Here is a 20,456-nt window from a genome sequence, read left to right on the forward strand (position 1 = left end):
CAGATCAGAGACCTAAGTCACCAAATCGGTTGCGGGGGGGGGGGGGGTGTTGAAATAACCTAAGTGGAATCCCATAGCACGCTAGAGTATAGATTTCTAACCTTCCCAACCTGCGCTACCCCATTATCCATTTGGCTATTCTGTCCTCTTCTCACTTCCTCCAGTACATATAATTGCTTCCAAAAAGTGGCTCATATCATAGGGCTTTATAAGGTAAATTTAATTTCAAGCTGCCCCTTCAGAGAGCTGGCGATAGCCCAGGCCTGAAAGCCCCTGCAGTTTTTTGAGAGCGGGCACTGGACCTTATAACACCTGTCTGCCCTAATCTCTTCATCAATGCTTCTTTTAACAAGCCACCGTCCCAGACAATCCTTTTTCAATGAATGAAAAATATTTCCGGAACTATATCCAAGCACTTCATTTTCCTGTCAGAAAAGTAATTGTGGCTGGCTGGTAAACCAGTTTGAAAAATCAAATTTAAATGAGCCAAATTTAAATTTATAAGAGCCTCATTTAACATGCAATTAGTTTTATGCCTATAATAAAAAGAGAAAAACCACCAGTCTTCCTGAGGAATTAAATAGGCTGATAAGGAAATGCTGTGCCTCATGGAAATGAGATAAAATGATTCTTGAACTGTCATCCTTTTGGTTGCATAATATTATATACAATACATTCTATTTCAGGGAAGTATTAATTTTACTGAAATTAAATCATTTTTTTTTTCTCAGAGTACTCACAGGAATGTGACCAGATGGTTAGGGCTAAAACTTATATTATTGGTTCCAGACTTTTTTTTTTTAAGTTCCTTTATATTATCTAAGTCTTTATAACTTCTGTTTTCGCTTTTTCCCCCCAAAGAACAGGGAATAATAGAAATGGTAGAGCTCAGCTATATTTAAGGTTCTTCAAACTTTGTTTCAATTAGTAAAAGGTTAAGCAAGACCTTCATTTGCCAACCCTTTTATTCCTGTTACAACCCGTGTGTACATGAAGATGGCCTTGGCAGTCATTTATTTCTGATTTATTCCATTTTAATGTTTTTGATGAGCAATAAATATATCCCATCCCACTGTAAGCCCAGTAAGTCATTCATAACATGAAAGTAATTCGCAGTTTTCAAGAAGTAGTTAAACTCTTAGGCCACTTTTTATTCTAAACTTGGCTCCTGGATATTGCAACAGATGAGTCACTGTGAACGAGCTTTGCTGAGTATATTTTTCTGGTGGGGTAGGAGTAGTAAAACTATCGAGAAAGTTATAAGACTTTTCTTTTTTTAAAAGATTTATTTTTAAAGAGAGGAAGAGAAAGAGCAGGGGGCCGGGGCAGAGGGAGAGAAAGAAGGAGCGGCAGAGGACGAGAAAGAGCAACGTAAGCTGACTCCAAGCTGAGTGTGGAGCCTGATGCAGGGCTCCATCTCATAACCCTAAGGTCACAACCCTGAGGTCATGACCTGAGCTGAAACCAAGAGTCAGACACTTAACTGAACTGCGCCACCCTATAAGACTTTTCTTTGTTGAGATTCAAGTCAGCCTTTGATATATTGTTTAAAGGCTCTAGGGGCCAATTAATATACATCATTGTATTCAATGTCTTTTTGAAACTAATACTGTGCTTTTTTTTTTAAGTACATTTTTTAAGGAAACCAAACTTTTACTATTTCTTTTTATTTTATCTTATTTTATTTTAATTCAATTAACATATGATGTATTATAAGCTTCAGAGATAGAGTTCAGGCATTTGCCAGTTGCATATAACACCCAGTACTCATCATATCATGTGACCTCCGGAATGCCCATCCTCCAGTTACCCCATCCCCCCACCCATCTCCCTTCCAGCAACCCTCAGTTTGTTTCCTAGAGTTAAGAGTCTCTTACACTTTAACTGTTTCTAATAGTGTTTACATTTTTACTTTTTGGATTTTTCCTGCCTCTGTTCCCAGGATTGAAGGGCTCCCTCCAGAGGCTACAGCTCGAGTACGTGGATGTGGTCTTTGCCAATCGACCGGACAGCAACACCCCCATGGAAGGTGAGTGAAGAAATTGGATAAAAGACTCTAGATTTATTGATTCTAACTGGATGACTTATTTCACTAACAGTAGGAAATGAAATATATTCAGACTGATTTGATTGAATGGGGAAAATGGAAACCTTTCCCATCCATGTCTCTTGGACTCAGCATTTACCCTCAAGGCCAGAGCTCTGCATCTGGCTTCTTCATTCATTTCTGAAGTATTCCCAGGCATTGGGACTGTGGCTTCTGCTGGCTACAGTGCTCACTTTTTCCAGGTTCATTTCACTTCTGCAATTTCATCAACTGAAACAATAAAATTAATTGGAAGGGGAGTTTATAACCCAGCCATCGTTATTTTGGAGGAAGTCCCTTGATGATCTTCCTCTTTTGTAATGACTAAGTCTGATTAGCTTCCAATCTGTGGTAACAGGTTCTAAGTGGTACTGAGAATGGAGGTTTTATAGGAGTGACTACTTCAAAATGAGACTCTTCATTGCAATTTGGGTTTTGATTCTCAAAAAGCTGCAACATTTTATTCCCTTTCTGTTACAACTATTTGAGGACAATAGTCAGGTCTCTTCTGTGGGAACATTGAGAATGTTCCTAAAACGAAATTTTCTTCAACTTACATTTATTTATGGAGTCTACCTAAGGTGATTGAGGATGAAGATCATTTAGGAGGATATATTAGAATGTTCTAGTTAATTGAGATTTACAGTCTTATAGATTAGACTTACCTGAGGGGAAAACGAACAAAGATATTTGGGGCATAGGAGGAAAAAACAATGTTCTGGTCATTTGAGGCTTATAATATGACATACAGTTACACATTTTCAAAGAATTAGAATAGGACAAATTCTATTTACTATTCAAAATTACACTGAAGATAAATTTGTCCCTGATGATTCAAAAGGTAGTCTAGGATCTCGTAATAAATCAGGTTCTATAAAGGTTTATTCTTGCTATAGGGTTATAGAGGTTATAGAAGTTACAAATGATTGTATGTATGAAAGTATATATGAATTTTTCTGTAGGTTGCACTCCTGACCCCCCCCCCCCAAAATACGGAAGTTATCTTCCTTGCCATTTATCTGTTAACTACAGAGAAATGTTAAAAATATATATATTTACATATCTAACTTTCTCTTAGAGTTTTCTACTTTCTTGACTCCGAGTAAATCAGGAGTTTATCATAGTGCAATATCAGTGTTGGAAATTCATAATAAGAATTATCCATAGAAATGACATAAAAATGCATATTTTTATCAAGGCAAAGAATAGGTATTTCATAAAGCAGTCATAAACATCTTATTAGTGTATGAAGTCCTTATTGCAAAGATAATATGATGTCACATTCTCCTCAATGACATGTTGAAAGAGAACACTGAAACTATCTGATGAACAAAAGTGTTAAATACAATGCCATTTGGTGGGGACTGTGAAACTGAAATTGCTTCCCATTTTAAGTGCCTCAGTGCCACTATTTTCCTCTTTGGAAATGAATCCTTTGTGATTATACCATGTACAGGATGGAAAAACATTTGGGATTTTCCTGGGTCTTTTTTTTTTTTTTCATTTTATCCATTTTGTGCATCCTCCCCAATGTCTAATTTTAGAGATATAATGCAGGACTCTCTCAAACAGAAAACACTGTAATCTGCATGATATACCTACAGAAGTAGGATGTTCTCAATTAGGATCTAAGCTCCAAGCTATGTGATATTGACAAAATAATAGTGTTTGTTGTATGAACACTGATTATGGGTTGAAATTTAGTAGAAGGGAGCTTCATAGTGCTAAACAAACAAACAAACAACATTAACAACATAAGATTGCTACCTGATAGAATTTGTAACTGCAGCATTTCCAGCCTTTGCTAGAATTGGAGAATATGTTAGTTTTCTCGGAGTTTCTCATATAGTAATTCCACAAAGCAGAACATTTTCTCAAGCTATGTTGTCAAGAGGTACTGTCCAAGTCCAGAAGTCTAAGGAAGGAGGCCAAACAATAGAAGTTTGCACTTGATGATAAGATCAAGGAACATGGCATTTTTGTAGCTCTGCCGCCGTCTACCCGTTCATGCTGGAATGTACTCAGTTCTCCCCACCCTCTACCAGAAGGGACCCACTCCTAGCTGGCCCATCAAGCTCGAAGTCTTATTCCTCTGGAGGGATTTAACGTGGAAACACCACAGAAATTCATTAAGTCGGATTTGTTCCAGACTGAACTCCCTTCCCTGTCATTTCTCCCCAGCTTTCAGAAAATGTGTATCCTCAAACTCAGTATACTTGTTTGTTCCCAGGTGGGACCGGTGGAGATGCTGGTGTGATCCAAGTCTCTGGAAACTTAGTCTCGGCATTTAGTGACTTCCACTTGACTGTAGCAGAGGGCAACACTGATCTGGGCAATAGAGAGAAGAAGAAATAGGAAATAAGAAGAAAATGAGAACCAGACAGGGATTGCCAGGAGGCCTTGGGTGCATTTGCTCCTCTAAAAATGGAAGAATATGGTATCTAAGCTATTTCTGGATTCCATGTTGTTACTGAGATTCATTTTGCAATGAGCTTCTAAGTCATGAGTTGCGTGTGAGTGAAGGTTGTCCATGTGCAATGGAGTCTACCTTAGAGGGCTATTAGTATTTCTAAAAACAGTACAGAAAATAAATATTATATATATCAGAATTCCCCTTCCAAAACATATAGTAGTTATTTGTTAGTCAATGTTACTCTATAGTCTTTTTTTTTTTTAAGATTTTATTTATTTATTTGACAGAGCACAAGTAGGCAGAGAGGCAGGCAGAGAGAGAGGAGGAAACAGGCTTCCTGGTGAGCAGAGAGCCCAATGCGGACCTGGATCCCAGGACCCTGGGATCATGACCTGAGCCAAAGACAGAGGCTTAACCCACTGAGCCACCCAGGGGCCCCACTCTACAGTCTTTAATTAGTTTTCAATTTCCTCTGCAAATATAGTGACCAAAATCATCACTGGAAGCTTGCCCAGCTCCCCATACCCTCCTTTTTTTCTTTCTGCAATGGCCAGAAAATCCTTAATATCATTCACATACTTTTCTTTATTTCAGCAACTCACATTGGCAATTTTAGGCTTGATTACATCCATTCCTGTTTAATGTAAGTGATCCAACAGTGGCGGCCAAGTGAATGGTGATGAATTTTCATAGAGTCGGTCTACGTATGTTGGCACTGTACTGCATGTGTGTGTCTGGGTAGCTCATATTAGACCCTTAGCATTTGAAAATCATTTTTACTGGTTTCAACCATTCCTGTCAACTCCGTCGAGCCACAGTACATGCTAAGCTATAATTTTGGTGAGGCACCTGTTTTAAACCCCAGGGACCTATTGAGAGAGCCCAGCCCAGCTTTCTAGGACATGTTTTAAACAACTTTGATTTAAGTTTATTAAAATGCCAACCCCATTCATTTGATTTGCACCTTGAAAGTATGTTAATTGGGAATGCTTCTAAAATAAACCAAGATGAATTTCATTCAGTTTCTACACATCCTATAGCAACAAACTGAGCCAGAAAAAGATAGCAGTAACATCTTCTTCATCTTATGTAGGCATCATGTATCCAATTAGTTGTTTTCTTCCCTCCTTCCTTGGAAAAACAATAGACAAAAAGGAGTCCTCCCGAGAGAATAGCTATAATTCCAAATGTGCTGTCTGTGGAGAAAGTGGTTAAGACACTTAATTTGCAATCTACAAGCCTATGCGATGCAATTACATTTGCAGCATGGGACAATGTTCCTGACAACCGAGGGGAACTCTTGTACTTTTTCCCCTCTGCCCTCCTTGTTTATTTTTTCTGGTTCACCTAGTAGTAAGTCATTTTTCTTTCCCAGCATCTGCCATGCCATCTGTCTCTGCTACAATTTCTGGCATCAATGCCATGTGTTCCAATCCCAGAAAAAAAAAATATCAGCCCGGTATCCCCTTTCTTCTTTCTTATGCTGCTGTGTTCTTACCAGTAGAGTCACTGACAGTTCCTTGCGCTCTATGCTACTCGTATTCTAAATTTATTTCCATAAATCCCAGTGTGTATTTCAGAATCTTCTCTTGAGTTTATTAGACAAAAGAAACCTCGTTCCAGTGTGAGTCATGCTAGACAGGGAGAGACATGGAGCATTCATGTGTCTGAGGACCTGGACTAGGCATTTAGTGGTTTAGTTTTCTGTCTTTTCCAAGTGTCAGGCTAATTTCTCTCTCTATAATCTTCTCATTGTCCCAGAAAGGAAGTGATGACCATGACTAGAGGGCAAGAAAGGAGTCTGCAAACCATATACTACTTGTGAATAATAGAAAAAAAGAGGGGAGGTGTTTTTGTTTGCATAGCTTTTTGGAAAGGAGAAAAGAAATCCCACCAATATGTTGATCTGAAAAGATGATGATTTTTAAAGAAAATCAAATTTTAATTTAAAAAACATTTGGAATTCAGCCATCTAACTTTTATTTAGAGCTTTTTTGCCAAAACTAGTTAATCTCACACACTCCCTTAGTCATTAGGTGTTATTCCCAACCTAATGACAATTCAAATTATTTATTTATTTTTCCTGCTAGCAGGTCAATGCAGACATAAACAACACAGATATACTTTTTATTTTTTATTTTTCAAGACTTTATTTATTTGACAGGGAAAGAGAAAGCACATACACAGGGACAGAGGCAGAGGGAGAAGGAGGGTCCCCAGCAAGCCGGGAGCCGATGCGGGGCTTGATCCCAGTACCCTGGGATCATGACCTGAGCTGAAGACCGATGCTTAACCAACAGAGCTACCCAGGTGCCCCCAGATGTCTTGTTTAAATAAGACAGACAAGATGGAAGTTAGCTTTTCTTAGTTCCCACAATATCATCATGTCAAATAGCCCATCCCATAAGTATTTACTTCCTTCTGAGCCATCTTGTTCGGTGTCCCCACATGTAAGCAGGAATCCATGGAGAGTCATGAATTTAGGATATCCAATGACAGCTCAGAAAATACCAGAAAGTAACAAACATTGCAGCATCCCCAATTTTCTCCATGTTTTTCAGTTCCAGAACACTGGCCCTGGATATTTAGTATCCAAAGCAAAGTTTTCAGAACGAAAATTTAATGACCTAAAACCTAGAAATATCACCTAAGCACAATGGATCATCGTTCTGCATTTGTGTTATCTTCCCTGTAAGACACTCTCAACATTCATTCATTCTCAGCAATGAATGTTATAAAGTCATATGTGTATTTTGAATTTTCTATTAATTACATTCAAAAGGTAAAAAGAAACAGACAAAAATAACTGTAAAAATATATTTTAGGGGCTACCTCAGAGCTTGCAACTCCTGATCTCAGTGTTGTAACTGGGTGTAGGGATTACTGAAAAATAAAAAAATCTTTTAAAAATACATATATATTTTTTCAATTTAACCCAATATATAAAATATATCATTTCAACATATAATCAATATAAAAATTATTAATGAGGTTTTTTTCACACTAAGTCTTTGAAATCTGTTGTGCTTTTCATACTTATAGCACATCTGAATTTGAATCATCCACATTTCAAATGCTTTATAGCCTCATATGGCTACTGACAACTGAATTTGGTCACATGCAGATCTGCAGGCTGTATCTCCAGTACAGCAGAGCACCAGACACATAGTAGGTGCTCAGTAAATACTTGTTGTGTGGGTGGGTGGATAGACAGACGGATGAACGATGATGAATAAGTGAACAAGAGTTGAGCGACCGCATGAGTGAAGCTCTAAAGTTAAATAGATCCATCTTTATTTTTCTGTACTTGAAAACCTATTTTGGTTTCCTAATGTCTACCAACATTCTGGTCCCTGATCTGGTTCAACATATTTCTGGGTGATGTTGAGGACAGGTGGCTGGCAGTCATTTCCAGGATGCCAGGTCTTTCTCCAGAAAACTGACTGATACCTAAATGAGTAGAAATGAATGGAGGGATGATTCTTTGGCAGTTCAGCTGCTCCTGAGGATTCCTATATCAAATTAAAATTATCTAATGCATTTCATTCATGACCCTGGCCAGGATGCTCCTGAGAGTCTCTAGTGCCCATCAGATCAATTCAGCCTTCTGGTCTGAAAGGCCGGGACAGCTGAGTTTTCAAGAAATTAATTTGGAGAAAATGATTTTCATATCCAAGAAGATGAGCCAAAACCTACCAACCCTGTGGGGGGAAAAAAAAAAAAGTCTTCCAGTCTTCCAATTTTATTAAATCAGTTTTATTTGCATTTTAACTGCAAATTCACCAAAAATTAGACTGCTTCTTTAGACCTAGTCAGATGATGTCTTATACATTACAAAACAACAAGTCATTTAACAAAAAGAGGAATTTCTTTCATCCATTCTAAGAAACAGCCTTGGGGATGGTTGGATTCACTTTGTCTCTGATATGGCTTTTTAGAAAATCTCATGTTGCTGCTCACTGTGGGCCTCCTCCTCACTGAGACAGTTCTTTCTGCAAAGTAGACTGGAGGACCTTAGATGGGAGACGCAGCTTCAAATCCTGGCTTTATCACTTATTAGACTGTATACCCAGGGCAGTTACTACCCCACTGAGGCTCATGATCGTCACATGAGCAGGGTAGCAACACGGAACGTGACTTCTGAATGAGTTAACAAGGTGGGTTCAGGAGGCAAACAAGCTCCTGTTCTAGAATGTACTGTATAATGCACGTACATGTAAAACCCCACTTTTTTCTGCATTTCTTCTTAGAAGCCACCATGGGAGAAATCCAAAGTCCTGAAATTATAATATGATGTAAAGAAAATAAAGGTGGTCAGGCTGCCGAGGCAACCAGGGTCTTCAGTGAGATCACTTGGAAATCAAGGCACAGTCTTGGCAGTGGGATTTTCTAAAAGCCTATTGTTTCTCCCTGCAATTTTGTTCTGAAGTCCTCCATGTCCTTTACAATTAGCGTAATCGTAGATTTTCCAGGGTTCATCTGTTCAATAGAAAGGCAATCTTAAGACTGTGATTTTATTTTCAAAAGTATATCTAGAAAAAATTCAATAATAGGATCTACTCATTCATTCAGTTGAAATTCATTGAATATCCACTGTGCACTAAGCACTTTTCTGTGCACTAGGAGAAGCAGAAGTTAATAAATTAGGCAAACACCCTGCTTCACAGATATTATGTTCTTGTGGAGGACTCAGGCAATAAGTTAGTAAGAAAGTTACATTAGATGGTAATAATGATATGAAGAAAAAAATGGGTCCTAGGAGAAGGATGGAGGTATGGGGGGTAGATTTTAGATAGGGTGTCCAAGGGAGGTCTGAGAAGGATATCGGGGAATAGCCTGGCCTCTCCCAAAATGGGAAGAGTATAACTTTGGAGTCAGACCCTAACTCACATCATCTATTTCTTCCCAGTTGCATCATTTTAGACACATTATTTGATCTCTCTTATCCTTTTTTTTTTTTAAGATTTTATTTATTTATTTGACAGAAATCACAAGTAGGCAGAGAGGCAGGCAGAGAGAGGAAGGGTAGCAGGCTCCCTGCTGAGCAGAGAGCCCAATGTAGGGCTCAGTCCCAGGACCCTGGGATCATGATCTGAGCCAAAGGCAGAGGCTTAACCCTCTGAGCCACACAGTGCCCCTGATCTCTCTTATCCTTACAGATAAGTTTCCTTATCTATAAAATGTTAAGTATTAATTTCTACTTTATAGGGCTATTATAAAGATTTTTTTTAGAATGATATACACAAAATGCATGCAATGTTGCTTAGTACACAGCAATTAAATTCAAAGCTATCCTTTTTCATTGCTGTTGTGTGCATGGTCCTGCTGCAAATTTGTCATGTGGGGAATGACCTTGATGTCCTAGTAGTCTCCAAGTCCACTACCAGGCAATCCTAGAGGTCCTAAGACAGAAAGACTCACACAACAAATTAATATACATGAATCACATTGCTTATTAAGTCATGTAAAAAACAGTGAGAAGCAAGAGGAGAGCATTAGGGGTGATTAAAACAATTAGGATAGAGTATAAGCTGGTGGAGGGATCCAATGACCTGAATCTTGGGGCACAGTGATTGTACGGCCTGTTTTCTCTAGAGCTCTGCCATGTTGGCCTTCCCTGTGGGGGTGCAGTTATATGATCAGATTCAAGCTTTGGGCAGGGACGCTCAGTAGACACACAATGCCTGAGTCAATCATACACTTGCTCTCTTTGAAAGCCTCAAGGCCAAATTCACCTGGCCATTACTTGTAGCTCACCAGGTAGCCTGAGGCACAGCCATGGACTCTTTGCATTTCTTGTGCACAGGATTTTCAAAGCCAGAATGGGATCACCAATCAGGGGATGATTTAAGACTTTGAGTCTTCATGCATCTCATGTATATTTAGTACACCTTGAATGTCTGGTGTCACACACATTGGATACATTGTGAATATAACATTTTCCATCCTTCCACCTCTGTACTCAGCACGCACACACACATTTCCTACTTTATCTATGGCTACCATGACTCAGAGGTTACTAATCCACTGAGTCATGCCATATACATTATGTGAATTCTGCCTGTGTCTCATGAGCTACTTGTTTCTCTACCCAGTTCTATGTATCCTCCTTATTTCTCTTACTTTGTTGAGCAGGAGTAAATTATCTTAAGCAGCACAGCAAAGGCATGCTACGGAGGTCACTACTCTTAGTTGGTGACATTTTGCTTCAGACGTGCAGTCTTCTAGCGGCATCGAAAAATTGTCCAGAGTTAACAGAGCCCACCCCACCCCACCTCGGAGCCCCAGTTCACAAATTGTCTTTGTCACCTGTGTTCCACAGAACAGGAGCTTTACGAAAAGTACCTTTGCTAGAGCACACTGAGAAATTAAGAGTGCCCAGGCTGCAGAAAATATGTGATGCGCTGGTGTTAAAGAAAATTACATCCCCAATTATTTGCGATTATCTTGTATGGTTTGTTGTACTTTCTTGGGATATCAGAGATTCCCAGCCTCATTTCATGAAGCCCTGGTTAGAAGGGAAGATACTGGAGAAGAGTATGCTTATATTCTATGCAGTTTAGCTGCTTCCTCTGTCGTCTCCCCTTCTCTGCCCTTTCTTTGCGACTTAAGTGAAGGCAAAGAAGCTACAACCCCTATCCTTACGAAGATCCACAAAGAGAACGCGGGCCATGTGTCTGGGGGCCAATTGTACCTCCTCACCACAAATCTGTGGCCCTTACCAAGCTCAGAAAGGGCGACTTGTTGGTGTTCTTTTTTTCTTAAGTTGTTTTTAGTCAAGGAAGGGAGAGGGAGCTGGAGAGAAAACAGACATGGCTTCCGCATACCCCAGCTGTCAGGTGGAGACCGAACTGCTTAGTATTCCGGAGCTGGGGGTTTGTGACTCATTGAACTTCCTTCTGTGTGCTTTGTCATCTTCCTGGAGCTGTGACAAGAATTACCTCCATATTCCAAGGGGATGTCAACTGTCTTGGGGGAGTTCCTCTCCCTCAGTTCCTTGTTGTGAGGCAGCTGATCCATAGGGACATGGGGAGGGTTTGGGGTCTAGAATTATCCAGTGCCCCAGCCCAGGCCGGTGGGGCTGTGGGTTCCAGCCACCCGTCACTGAGCAGCATCTCACACAGGCTTTGGCCGCGTGCTGCTTCAAGGGGGTGAGTGGGGCACCCATGTCCTTGCTAATCTGGCATTCTCAGACCATGTAGGTAAACAAAGACCCTTAAGTCTTCCTCTTCCTTTCTGGGGAAAAAAAAACCCTGAAGTAATGTGAGAGTAAATGGCTTTGTTAACCCACCTGCCCCCTCAGGGTGTTGAAAATGTGATGTGAAAAAGTATGGGGTATTCAACCAGAGGAAGAGGGTGCTATGCTAGTCTTAGGGGCAAGAATGTGGTTGAGGTGCTCAGACTTCCTGCTTCTCCGTTTTTCACTTGGAAAATGGCAAGAAGGAAAACATGACCTCTCCAGGCCATCTCCAGGATTGTTGTGAGGATAACAGGAGTTAATACAAGTGGAAATGTTTCATAAACGGCAGTGTATGAATATTTTGAGGTGGTTGTTGTTGTTGTTACATAAATTTATAATTTTAGGAATGCAGATGCATAATAAGGCATCATAACTGAAGTTTCAACCAGGCACTAAGACACGATTGAAAAGAAATTTCAAAGTGAGGTGCCAAATATCTATTTGTCTACTTGCAGAGGAGCTAGTTCCTGGGTTTTGTTTTGTTTTGTTTTGTTTTCTGCAATGTTTTATTTTGAGAAATTAAAAAACCTATGGAAAATTTGAAAAAATAAACACCCAGTATTCTTCACTTCAATTTACCAAATTGTGCTGTATTTTGCCTCTATTTCCCCCTTCCTCTCATTATGACATTTTGCCCATATATACTTCTGTCTCCTGAGACCAAGGCATTCTTCCATACAAACATAACACAAGCAGCACCCTCAAGTATTTTACCATTAATCCATCATTGTGATCTAACATGCAAGCCAGATTCCTCCTGTTCCCTAAAATGTCATTTATCGCATTTCATTGTTTTTATTGTTGTGTGTTTGTTTTCGAGAGGGAAGTGAGTTTTTTTTGTGGTATCCCAGAGGTGACATATCTAGAAAAAGGTTGCTATGGCTTATGTCAAAGAAGTTATTGCCTGTGTTCCCCTCTAGGATTTTTTATGGTTTCACATCTCATATTTAGGTCTTTAGTCCATTTTGGATTTATTTTTGTGTATGGTATAAGAAAATGGTCCAGTTTCATTCTTCTGCATGTTGTTGTCCAGTTTTCCCAACACATTTGTTGAAGAGACTATCTTTTTACCATTAGATATTCTTTACTGCTTTGTTGAAGATTAATTGACCATATAGTTGTGGGTTTATTTCTGGATTTTTCTATTGTGTTCCATTGATCTATATGACTATTTTTGTGCCAGTACCCTACTGTTTTGATTACTGTAGTTTTGTAATGTAACTTGAAGTCTGAAATTGTGATGCCTCCAGCTTTGCTTTTCTTTTTCAAGATTGCTCTGGCTATTCGAGATCTTTTCTGGTTCCATACAAATTTTAGGATTGTTTTTTCTAATTATATGAAAAACGCTGTTAGTATTTTAATAGAGATTCCATTAAATGTGTTCATGGCTTTGCATAGCATAGATACTGTAACAATGTTTGTTCTTCTAATCCATGAGCATGGAATGTCTTTGCATTTCTTTGTGTCATCTTCAGTTTCTTTCATCAGTATTTTATAGTTCTCAGAGTACAAGTCTTTCACCTTTTTGGTTAGGCTTATTCTTAGATATCTTACTATTTGGGGTGTAAATGTAAATGAGAGTATACTTAAGTTCTCTTTCTTCTGCTTCATTACTGGTATATAGAAATGCAACAGATTTCTGTATATTGATTTCATATTTTACATTTATTTTTACTTATTTTTTACTTATTTATTTTTTAAGTTATTTATTTTTTACTTATTTACTTAATTATTCTTACTTATTTTTACTTTATTACATTGAGGTATGTTCCTCTAAATTTACTTTGTTGTACTTTCTCAAATGTTTTTTCTGCATCTTTTGAAATGATCATATGGTTCTTATCCTTTTTCTAATTGATGTGATGTATCATATTGATTGATTTGCAAATATTGAACCACTCTTGCAACCCAGGAATAAATCCCACTTGATCATGGAGAATGATTTTTTTTTTTAAATGTAGGATTCAGTTTGCTAATATTTTCTTGAGGGTTTTTTCATCTATGTTCATCAGAGTTATTGGCCTGTAGGTCTCTTGTTGTGTATCTTTACCTGGTTTTGGTATCAGCGTAATGTTGGCCTCAGAGAATGGATTCGTAGGTTTTCCTTTTCTGCTTTTGGAAAAATTTGACAAGAATAGGTATTAACTCTTCTTTAAGTGATTGGTAGAATTCACCTGTCAAATAATCTGGTCCTGCACTTTTGTTTGTTGGGCATTTCTTTATTACTGACTCAGTTCCTTTGCTGGGGGTCAGCCTGTTCAAATGTTCAATTTCTTACTGTTTCAGTTTTGGAAGGTTCTATGTTCCTAGGAATTTATCCCTCTCTTCTAGGTTGTCCAATTTATTGGCATATAGTTTTTCATAATATTCTCTTATAGTCCTTTGTATTTCTGTGGTTTTTGGTGATGATTTCTCCTCTCTCACTTGTGATTTTATTTGGGTCCTTCTTTTTTTCTTGATATGTCTATCTAGAGGTTTATCAATTTTATTGATTTTTTTCCCAAAGAACCAGATCCTGGTTTCATTGACCTGTTCCATTGGTTTTAGTTTCTTTAACATTTATTTCTGCTCTAATTTTTATTATTTGCTTCCTCCTGATGTCTTTAGGCTTCATTCGTTGTTCTTTTCCTAGCTCCTTTACATAAAAGGTTAGATTGTCAGCTTGAGATTTTTCTTGTTTCTTGACTTGGGCCTGTATTGCTGTAAACGTCCCTCCTAGAACTGCTTTTGTGGTATCCCAGAGATTTTGAATTGTTGTTTTCATTTTCATTGGTTTCCATGTACTTTTTAACTTCTTTGATTTCCTGGTTGACCCATTCATTGTTTAGTAGCAGATTATTTAACCTCCAGGTATTTGTGGTCTTTGCAGATGTTGTGTTGACTTCTAGTTTCATAGGGTGGTGGTCAGAAAAAATGCATGGTATGACTATGACCTTTTGGAATTTGTTGAGGCTTGTTTTGTGGTCTAATATGTGATCTATTCTGGAGAAGGTTCAGCATGCACATGAAAAGAATGTGTATTCTGCTGTTTTAGGATGGAATGTTCTGAATATATCTGTTAGTTCCATCTGGTCCAGTGTGTCATTCAAAGCCATTGTTTCCTTGTTGATTTTCTATTTAGATGATGTGTCTATTGATGTAACTGGGGTGTTGAAGTCCTCTATTATTACTGTATTTATATTGATTAGTTCTTTTATGTTTGTTATTAACTGTTTTGTGTATTTGGGTGCTCCTTTGTTGACTGCATAAATATTTCTGATTATTGTATCTTTTTATTGAACTATCCCCTTTATGATTATATAGTGTCCTATGTCTCTTGTTTTAAAGTCTGTTTTGTCTTTGTTTTAAAGTCTGTTTTGTTCAATATAAGTATTGCTATTTTTGTTTTGTTTTTGTTTTAAATTGCTATTATCTGTTTTGTCTTTGTTTTAAGGTCTGTTTTGTTCAATATAAGTATTGCTATTCTTGCTTTCTTTTGATACCCATTTGCATAATGTTCATCTTCTCACTTTCAACCTGCAGGTGTCTTTAGATCTAAAATGAGTCTCTTATGCACAGCAAATAGATGGGTCTTATTTTTCTACCCATTCTGTCACCTATATCTTTTGATTGGAGCATTTAATCCATTAACATTTGAAGTAATTATTGATTATATATGTATTTATTGCCATTTTATTGTTTTGTGGTTGTTTCTGAAGATTTTCTCTGATCCTTTCTTTCATAGTTTACTGTTTTCTTTAGTGATATATTTGAGTTTCTTTCTCTTTATTCTTTGTATATTTATTAGTAGTTTTTTTATTTGTGGTTAGTATTTGGTTTTTACATAATAGGTTTTATATAATAGGTTATATAATTAGGTTTGTATATAATATTTTCTTCACATAGCAATATTAATTTGATGGTTGTTTACATTTGAACCCATTCTTCTCTCCTTCCCACATTTTAGATATATGGTGTCATCTTTTATATCCTTTTATTTTATGAATTCCTTTACTGATTTTTTATAGAAATACTCACTTTTACTGCTTTTGTGTTTCTTACCTTCATACTGTCATTTTTGGTCTTTCCTTTTGACTCCAAGAGTCCCCTTTAATATTTCTTGCAGGGATGGTTTAGTGGACTCTTTTAGTTTTTATTTGACTGGGAAACTTTTTATCTCTCCTCCTATTATGAATGACAGCCTTGCTGGATAAAGTATTCTGGGCTACAGGTATTCCCCATTCAGTACTTTGAATATATCGTGCCACTTTGAATATTATCTTTTCTGGCTTGGAAAATTTCTGCTGAAAAATACACTTATAGTCTTATGGGGTTTCCTTTGTATATAACTGTCTTCTTTTGTCCTGCTGATTTTAATATTTTTTTTCTTTATCACTGTGTTTTGCCATTTTAGTTACAGGATATCTTGGTATAGATCTGCTATTGTTGATTTTGTTGGACGTGCTCTGTGTTCCCTGGATCTGGATATCTGTTTCTTTCCCTGGATTAGGGAAGTTTTCTGCTATCATTTCTTCAAATAATCTGCCCCCTTTTCTCTTTTCTTCTTCTTCTGGGACTCCTGTAATGCAAATGTTATTACATTTGATGGAGTCACTGAGTTCCCTATGTCTGTTCTTGTTTTGCATAATTCTTTTTGTTCAGCTTTTTAGTTTCCCTTACTCTGTCTTCTCAGTCATTAATTTATTCCTCCACTTCTTCCACCCTGCTGTTCATTCCATCAAGCATGTTTTTCGTTTTGTTTATTGAGCCCTTTGTCTCTGCTATGTTATTCCTTATCTCTGTGTTAAGGGTCTCACTGATGTCTTCCACTCTTTTCTCCAGTCTGGTGAGTATCCTTATGATCACAGCATCACAATTCTCCATCAGGCATGTTACTTATATATGTTTCAGTTAGATTTCCAGCCATGGCCTTGCCCTATACTTTCATTTGGGACAGATTCCTCTGTCTTCTTATTTTGTCTAAGTCTCTGTGCCTGTTTCTCTGTATTAGGACAGTCAGCTACCTCTACTATTTTTGAAGGTAATGGCTTTATGAAGAAGGTAATGGCTTTATGTAGTGCCCTACAATTTAGCATTCCCTATTCCCCAGGGTTTGGTGTTCTGAGAGTATCTCCAATGTGTGCTGCATATGCTCTGCTATTGTGTCCTGGCTACTTTATCTTTTGGGCCCGTTGTCTGCAGAGGATCTCTTTGCCTATTGTGGGCAGCATGTGGTCCCTGTTCTGAATGTGGCTCGTTTTAGCTAGGTGTGCTCTGGTCTGCTTGCGAAACAAGACCTATTGCTGCTGCCACTAGAACCAAAATTTCACAAAAGTCCTGGGTTGAGAGATGTATTTTCTGGGTTGGGGGCCCACTAGTGGGACTGAGGCAAGTATGACCAGGAAGGGCAGTTCTTCCAGAGCACAGGGGGTGGTGTTTGGTGTAAGCAATTTAGGTAGTGATTGTCAGTTCTGCCTGGTTTCCACAGGTGGTGCTGTGCTTATGCTGTGGAGCAGGGGAAGGAAGTGGTGCCTGCCAGTTCCTTTGTTCTTGGAGAGTTCTCTCTATGAAAACTAATTCTCTGGGATGTGCTCTAAGATGATCAAATAGCCTCCCCTCTGTGTGCCTCAGTTACTCTTTAGATCACTGTTTTCATGCCATATATATATATATATATATATATATATATAGGCTCTTTGCTCTGCCTTTTTTCTAAGAGCAGTCCCAGTGTCCTCTAAGCTTGTCCAGAGTCAAGCACTCCACCCTTTAAAACTCTAGGATTTAAGCTCTGCTGGTTTCAAGAACTCACAAAATTTGGCCCTCTCAGTTTTCAGGCCAATTGCTATGGGGATTTGTTTTCCCTGTGCATTCCCCTGCGTGTTGGTCTGTCTTTCAGTACCACAGCTTATCAGCAACCACGGCTTCCCTCCTCATTGCAGCAGCCACAATATATTTCTCTCGCAAGCTGCATTTCCACACTTTGTACCTTCTTCAATGTGGCCTCTTCTCCACCTTTATTTGTAGAGTTTGTTTGCCAGTCTTCAGATAGATTTCTGGGGTATTAAGGATGATACGATCTTTAGGAAGTTGTATTCATGGGATGAGGCAAGCCTACAGTCCTCCTACTCTGCTGCCATCTTCTCCTCCTCTACCTGGATCCATGGTTTTAATTAAGAGCCCCACACTGTATTTAGTTTCATGGCTTTTCAATCTCTTTTAGTCTAAAGTGCTTCCTCTACCACTTGTTTTCCTCTTTAAAAACATTGACATTTTGAAAAATTCCAAGCCTATTGTTTTGGAAAATGTCGCTCAGTCTGTATCGTCTGATCATTTTTCTCAGGATTAGATGAAGCATTTTTGGCAAGAAGATTACATAGGTGACATTGAGTTCTTCTCAGTGTGTCCCTCAGAAGACCCTTGAGTGCCCACTGTGTCCCATTATGGGTCCTGTTAAGGTTGATTGCTTGGTTGAGATGATACCTGCTAGCTTACCCCATCGTGATGGTACTTCTTTTACTTGGTACTTAATAAGTAAGCTGGGTGCTTGATTTGTTGACAACACATGAATAGCCCGGTCCTCCACAACTGACTTTAGCATCTGCTGAGGATCCCTTCCTGTATCAGTTATTACAGCGGGGATGCAACCCATCTCCATTTGTAAATAGATATCCTTCCGTAAAGATGAGCTTTCTCTTCTCTTCCCCACTTCTCATTGCGGTAATTCTGGAACTCCCTCACATGCTTCAAGAATATAAAGGTTAAGTGAGAGGAGGAGAGACGATCTCGTGAGAAGGGCAAATGTAAAGAAAACTATGCCTTGAGTACCAACCCACCTCAGCAGAAGGAGAGGACTGCCCTTCACTTCAACCCTGGCCAGGGGTGAGGAGTTGCAAACTCCATAGGCTACATAGATTGTTTAAAATGTGAGCCTCACAGTTAGGAAGTATAGTGACGTGGGAGCTGACTCATGTCTGACAAACCTAGATGTGGAGAAGTGGGCTGCTTCTCTCGTTTAGTGGTACAGCAGGAGGGTGCGCCTTCCGTGGGGGTGACAGAAAGGGCATCTCTGAAGGTTTCCTATGTGGGAGATTCTTTTGGGGTCTGTCCTCCTGGAGGCGAGGTGTGGGAGGTGGGGGCTGGAGCTGAACACCCAGATGTGGTAGGAGAGGGGCCCAGAAGAGAAGCAGGAAGTAGAGGAATAGAGAGACCAGCCACGTCCCATTTCACCGCACCTTCCTGCAGACTGCTACTCAAAGCAGGTTCCAGCTAGGGAAAAGGAAAAGTAAGAGCTTGGAGTTTTGATTGAGAGCTATGGAGGCTGTATTTATGATTTTAAATGATGTGGGACCAGCCTGAATTCTCATCAGGGATACTTGTTCCCACTGAATATAAAGGGCTAGTGGGAGATTAAAAAAATAAAGTTGGGTTGTGATTACATTATCATAAGTCATGCTTGTTCCACATACTATTTACATATGTTTACCTAATTTAAATCAATCTGACTTAAATTATAGATGGAAAAAATTAACTTTCATTAGTTTCAGAAAACAAATTTTTTTGTTTTATAAGAAAATACCATGATGTTCAATATAATAGGAAGCTTAGGAAAACCTTGTGTGCTTAAAATTCAAGTCTCCACAAATTACAAAATACATCATCTGGCCACATGTATAAAATGTACCCATTATGCACAGATGCCTCCCAAACCCCACCAGGGCCCTTCCCCACAAAATCTCCCCAGGAATCTGAAGCCTTTTGAAAATTCATTTCTACCTTGGCAAGTAATTATTTGCTAAAGGTTCAAATACTGAAAAAGATTATAAGCTACTAAACCTCAGCTTCTGCAGTTTGGAATTTATCCATCCTTTCTAAATGCATCCCTACATTGGGTTTGGTTCTATTTTAAATTCTGAAAGGTGAGTTTGTGTTGTGACTAGCTTCAGTGAAGCCAATCATGAAAAATTAATGGTAATTAGAGAGATACTTTTAAACAACTTTTGAAACCGTAATACAGTCAAGCCAGAATTTACTTATATAAGAACATTTGTTTTTGTTTTCTAAATGGCTAATGGATGGAAGGAATGGGTACAGGAAGCAGTAGAAAGGGAAACAAAGTAAATTTACTACCAGCAGAACTCTCTTTTACTTGGAGAAAGAAGGAAAGTGTTGTGTCATTAACATGGAAACTGGAAATATATTTGGTAATGGGATGAACCTAATGACACCTAGAAATGAGTGTTTTTTTAATAAGAGAAAACAACAAATGGTATAAAAATCCACACAAAGCTTAACAGAAACAAGAAAAAAGGGGGGGGGGGAAGATACGGAGACCAAAAAGAAAAACTGGGGAAGGAAAAAATGGTGAAATTTTGTTTCTCCCATCCATTTCCCTACTCTCTTCCCAAGCATAAGACAAATATCTCAAGTCCCTTTCTCAAAAAATTGACAGGATGCATTTTAAATGTCATCTTACAGCACTCACAATGACCCAGAGAAGAACATGGTATACTAAAAATAGGTCTAAAATTAGGCTCATTAATTTATTTATATTCAGTTATTAATGAGTGCCTGCTATACACTAGGCATTGTTCTTGATGCCTGGGATATTCAAGAGAACAAAATAGACAAAGATTTCCACCCTTGTGAGACACATTTGATTTCATGAGAGAGACAGGAAATAAACAGTGAAACAAAAAATTAAGTTACGTAGACTGATTAGAAAATGATCAAGTGTCATG

General features: G+C 38.4%; 1 protein-coding gene across 6 annotated transcripts in view; it reads left to right on the forward strand.

Moving 5' to 3' along the window:
* Positions 1-20,456, forward strand: part of KCNAB1 (potassium voltage-gated channel subfamily A regulatory beta subunit 1) — a 400,144-nt gene that overhangs the window by 337,772 nt on the left and 41,916 nt on the right. For all 6 annotated transcript variants that reach the window (XM_082685469.1, XM_082685473.1, XM_082685472.1 and 3 more), the window contains one exon: positions 1,943-2,029. In XM_082685469.1, coding sequence (XP_082541595.1) covers positions 1,943-2,029 — 87 coding nt within the window. The remainder of the gene's footprint in view (positions 1-1,942; positions 2,030-20,456) is intronic.

The sequence above is a fragment of the Mustela nivalis genome, assembly GCF_964662115.1.
Source record: "Mustela nivalis genome assembly, chromosome: 1".
NCBI classification, from domain to species: domain Eukaryota; kingdom Metazoa; phylum Chordata; class Mammalia; order Carnivora; family Mustelidae; genus Mustela; species Mustela nivalis.